This window comes from Macaca mulatta, chromosome 3 (assembly GCF_049350105.2).
Source record: "Macaca mulatta isolate MMU2019108-1 chromosome 3, T2T-MMU8v2.0, whole genome shotgun sequence".
In the NCBI taxonomy this organism is placed as follows: domain Eukaryota; kingdom Metazoa; phylum Chordata; class Mammalia; order Primates; family Cercopithecidae; genus Macaca; species Macaca mulatta.
Window position 1 is genome coordinate 130,898,922 of NC_133408.1, and position 5,610 is coordinate 130,904,531.

Consider the following 5,610-nt stretch of genomic DNA (forward strand, 5'->3'; position numbering starts at 1 on the left):
GGGAGGGGAGTAAATGCTGAGAAAATGTGAATATCACCCAAGTAAAAAAACTCCCTCCTCTCCTTTGCTATCCATATGTAGGCAGTTGTCAAGTCCAGTTGAATTCACTTCCACAATATTCTGTATCAGTCCCTCTCCATTCTCTCTGCCCTCCTATTTTCTTTCTCACATTCTTATTTCTGGATCTCCTAGCTTGAATTTGTTCCACAAGATCTAACTGTCATTCTGTCAGTCTATCAATCACTCTTCACTCAGTTTCAAGAGCTATATATATTCTTAAAGCAAAAGTTTGCATATATCATTCTCTAGTTGGGCAACCTTTTAGGGCATCTATTTTAACAGATAAAATCTAAACACTTCAGCATGGCATTCAGGGCTCTTCATGGTCTAGTCACTCACACACACACACACATACACAAACACACACGCAGACAAAATGTTTCTGTCATGCCAGACTGCTTGACATTGCCCAAATAGGCCATAAATTTTCTTATCACTATGATTTTTCTCATATTTTGACTCTAATCTGAAATATTTTTTCCTCTGCCCCACCTTGCATATACCTCCGCTCCTCCTGCTTTTGAAACCCTACTCGTTGTTCTAGGCCCAGCTTATATTAGAGTTCTGTGAAACATTATCTGGTCCCCAAGTCAGAATATTATTCCTTCTCTTTCCCCAGATATTTCTTTTATTGCACTTATTTCCACCACTTATTCTACTCTGACTTATAATATAGATCATTTTTGTTTGTATGTCTCCTCCCCCACTAGTTAGTAAATCTTTTGATGCCTTACCTATAATAGACAGTCAATAGATGTTTGTTGAACTAAATTAAATACTACTGACCAGCCTTGAGAGGTGGGAGAAAGAGGCCTTGGAAGCTGACACAGGGATGTCGAAGAGTTTGAACGCACTGCTGGGCCTCTCGGTGGTGATGCTGACAGCAGCCACGGTGGCCAGCATGTATCTGGAGCAATGGCAGGACCAGCAGAGGCTTCATGATGGAATTATCAGAGACACTGAGAGACAAAATTAGAAAAAAAGTAAACATTCGTCTTTGGGGAGAACAGATTATTTTAACTGTGCAACTTGAAGCAGAAAGACAGAAGACGTTATTGGCAAAGGATTTCAAAAAACTTAACTTGAAATGAATGTGAAATATCAATGGGAGAGATGACATTGTGTGTGTGTGTGTCTGTGCCTGTTGATGGAGAATAGCTTAGTGGTATCTTAATCTTTTTTTAGTCACTATCTTTTTAAACTTGATCAAATAAAGGACAGTGGATCATATATTGTAAATTACTGCTTTCAAAGTTCCTTATGTCTGAATAAAGAAGTATGGGTGTACAGTCTCCTGACGAGTTTCTGTCTGTGTGATCCTGGTAAAAGTCCTGTTAAGTTCACGGTCCAGAGCTTAGGATTGTGACTGAAAAGTGCTGCTAAACCTGTGAGAAGAAAGGAAGAGATAGTTATATCCACCTGAGTAGTTCGATCAGTCAACACAGCGATGGAGCCACAATAACATCTACCTCAGAAGGGCTGGATGAAAGTGAAGTGGAGAGAGAAACTCCCCTGATTGTCAAATTGGAGGATCAGACATCAGTAGATTTATGTCATGACTAGAGCAGGGATCCCCTAACAGCGATGAAGAAGATGTGTTGTGGATGGAGAAGCAGCTGTCCTGCTTCTGTGATAAGTTCCAAAAATGGATAAAAACAAGACAGCTGAGGGGACAGTTCAGTTATGTTAAGGGTGATAAATTTTTTTAGATTTACTTTTTCTGATTGCTCAGCAGATGGCAAGGAACAGTATAAAAGGCTGAGGCTGACATGGCAGCAAAGTCATCATGTTGGCAATGTACAATTTGTCTCTGGAAGGATGTGGACATCAAGGTTATTTCAGGTAGAACAAAGATATCTGTACTTTTATTGGGAAACATCGGACTTTTTTACTAGGGAAAAATAAAAAGACTTCAAACTGGTGGAGCACAGTAGCAGGTTGCCTCAGTGTGAGACGTCCCATATACTTCTGTTCAGGTGCTCAGGAATTTGGATAACCAGGATGGTGGAAGCTTGTTCATAACAAACCCTCAACATTGAAACCTAAGGAAAAAAAGTTGTCTGCCCCAAGTCTGAAGTAAAAGCAGCCTCAAAACCAACCTTAGATCCCATCATTACTGTTCAGGGACTTAGAGAACAGGCAAGTTAGAATCCTGTGGAATCTGCCATGGAATTAAAAGAGAAAAGGTCTTGAGCTCAGGAAGCAAAAGACATTAGAAGAGCCCAGAAAGAAGTGGCTGACTTTCTTGACAGAAGTATGTCTTCTATCCCTGTAAAATCCAAAGCCAAGGCCACAAGTCATATGTGATTCTTAAGAAAGAAGAGATTGACTTTTCATCTTTGAGCTCCTCTGACCATACCACATTGACAAGCCCATCTACTTCTCCTCTGGATTTCTCTGTGCCCCGCCACCCCCGCCCACCAGACAGCTGCCTCTCATTCGGTAATGCCTGGTTTTCTTTTAGAAGCAGATCTGATTCCAGATGTAATGCCCCTACAAGCTTTGTTCCATGATGATGATGAGATGGAAGGCAATGGAGCCATAGACCCAGGAATGGAGTATGTCTACAACATTGACACGTTGCTTAGGTGAGCAGTAAAAAAAAAAAAAAAAAAAAGAGAGCGAGGATGTTCTTTTAAAGCCACTGAAACTTGGAGGTAATTTGTTAGTACAGTATCACTTACCCTATTTAACTGATACAGGTAGGCAAAATTTAATCAATAACACATTTAATTGACAAAAAACTGAATCTCAGGGAAACTAAGGGACATTTTCAATATGGCATTTATTAGTCAGTTACTAGAAGGGTGGTAGGATTCATCACCAGATTTTCTGACTGTAAGTGTAAGACATTTTTCATCAACTTTAAAGGGGAAAAAAACCTTTAAAATGTATGTATTTAAATTTTACATTGAACACAATTGTATACATATACATATGTATATACATGCATATAATTGAAACAGCCTTTACAAAAATTATGGCAGTGAGAAAAATCTGACAGAGAAAAACAATGACAGTGAAAAAAATGTGACCTAACTGGCTCCATCTTGCTTCTAGCCTTCAAGTTGCCCTTGTTCATTCCTTGGTGCAGGCCAAGGTAACTATAGGAAGAATTTATTTTATAGTTTAACCTTCAAGCAAAGGTGATAACAGCCCCTTCCCAAAACTATCCTCTTTTTGCTTGGTGACCAAAACCACATTTGTAAAACTAACAAATTAGCCACAGGATTAGAATTATGATCAGGAGTTACATAGCCAGAGGTTACAAGATTCATATTCTTTCCAATTTTTTCTATAGATAACATTAGTGTAAAATCTACAATTGGCGTTCAAGGTGGTTTTTAGACTTTGCATTCTGATGGATGAGGTGGAACCATCCAGATAAGTAACTCATACCAACAAACTGGCTCAACTGATCATGTGGTCCCACCTAGGAACTGACTCAGTGCAAGAAGTAGATTTGACCTCCTATAATTTCATCCTCAACCCAATCAATCAGTGTTCCCCATTCCCTAGTGCCCACCAAATTATCCTTGAAAAATCCTAGCCTCTGAATTTTGGGGGAGACTAATTTAAGTAATAATAACTCCAGTCCTTCCGCTTGGCTGGCCCAGCAATTAATAAACTCTTTCTCTACTGCAATACCATTGTCTCAGAGAATTGGCTTTTTATCTGTGCAGCAAGCAAGAAGAATCTGCTGGGTGATTAGACATACACACATATATAATTTTAGAGTAGATACAAGATAAAATGGAAGTAATAGAAATGATAAATTTCAATATAATTACATTAAAATATTGTTTCATTTTGGTCTTCCTTAGTGAAAATGTTTACATTTTTTTTTTTTTTTTTTTTTTTGAGACAGAGTCTCGCTCTGTCACCCAGGCTGGAGTGCAGTGGCCGCATCTCAGCTCACTGCAAGCTCCGCCTCCCGGGTTCACGCCATTCTCCTGCCTCAGCCTCCCGAGTAGCTGGGACTACAGGCGCCTGCCACCTCGTCCGGCTAAGTTTTTGTATTTTTAGTAGAGACGGGGTTTCACTGTGTTAGCCAGGATGGTCTCGATCTCCTGACCTCGTGATCCGCCCATCTCGGCCTCCCAAAGTGCTGGGATTACAGGCTTGAGCCACCTCGCCCAGCCTACATTTATTTTTAAACCTAAATAATTTATAGTTTTACATAACAAAATGTCTAAAATTTTATAATTGTTTGTACATTATTACTTATCTTGAGCCCTTAAAATTATCTCTTCATAATGAATTAATGACATCTTCAGCAACCGGGAGGAGCCTGGAGTCTATTACTGTAAGTGAAGTAACTCAGGAATGGAAAACCAAACAATGTGTGTTCTCACTCATAAGTGGGAGCTAGGCTATGAGGATGCAAAGGCACAAGAATGAAACAATGGACTTGGGGGACTCAAAGGGAAAGGGTAGGAAGAAGGTGAGGAATAAAAGGTCACAAACTGGGGGCAGTGTATACTGTTCAGGTGATGGTGCACCAAAATCTTACAAATCACCTCTAAAGAATTGACTCATGTAACCAAACACCACTTATTCTCCAATAATCTATGGAAATAAATTTTTTAAAGTATCTCCTTGTTTAGAAAATATATATAGACTTTGTTTGTATATAGATTTTGTTCTTGACAGGAGTATGTCTTCTATCATTGTAAAATTCATAAGCCAAGGCTGCAAGACAGATGTGATTCTGGCTTGCAGTCTTGGATGATGAATTTTACAGGCATAGAAAAGAAATGAACTTAGAAATGAGATGTTTGGAAATGAACTTGGAACTTGGAAAGGAAGTATTTGGAAAAGTACTTGATTTCTAGTTAAGCCATTTTCAGGTACTTTACAGTACTTAGATATCTTATATATTTGTGTCAAAGTTGTATATATTTTAGAAGTATTACCAAAATAACAAGAGATGTGCTATATATTTAAAATTATTAAACTCAATGCAATGTGTATTATGAACTAAAATAGACTGTTTTGGGTTTTTTTTCTATAACCTTAAAGTTTACATTTTTCTTGTTGAAATTTGAAATGGGGGCGGAGCAAGATGGCCGAATAGGAGCAGCTCCAGTCTCCAACTCCCAGCGCGAGCGACACAGAAGACCGGTGATTTCTGCATTTTCAACTGAGGTACTGGGTTCATCTCACTGGGGAGTGCCGGACGATCGGTGCTGGTCAGCTGCTACAGCCCGACCAGCGAGAGCTGAAGCAGGGCGAGGCATTGCCTCACCTGGGAAGCGCAAGGGGGAAGGGAGTCCCTTTTCCTAGCCAGGGGAACTGAGACACACAACACCTGGAAAATCAGGTAACTCCCACCCCAATACTGCGCTTTAAGCAAACAGGCACACCAGGAGACCATATCCCAATCCCACACCTGGCCAGGAGGGTCCCACACCCACGGAGCCTCCCTCATTGCTAGCGCAGCAGTCTGTGATCTACCGGCAAGGCAGCAGCGAGGCTGGGGGAGGGGCGCCCGCCATTGCTGAGGCTTAAGTAGGTAAACAAAGCTGCTGGGTAGCTCGAACTGGGTGG

At 40.4% G+C, this 5,610-nt stretch overlaps 1 protein-coding gene and 1 pseudogene across 1 annotated transcript; both read left to right on the top strand.

Moving 5' to 3' along the window:
* Positions 1-863: 863 nt before the first annotated feature.
* On the top strand, positions 864-1,151 carry LOC100429682 (protein PET117 homolog, mitochondrial pseudogene; annotated as a pseudogene).
* A 187-nt stretch (positions 1,152-1,338) lies between these two features.
* On the top strand, positions 1,339-2,652 carry LOC100429780 (cysteine-rich protein 2-binding protein). The gene is given in 8 exon segments (XM_077998184.1): positions 1,339-1,344; positions 1,456-1,633; positions 1,636-1,757; positions 1,759-1,839; positions 1,841-2,135; positions 2,138-2,338; positions 2,341-2,474; positions 2,476-2,652. Coding segments are annotated over 8 exon segments (1,194 nt in total).
* Positions 2,653-5,610: the final 2,958 nt, after the last annotated feature.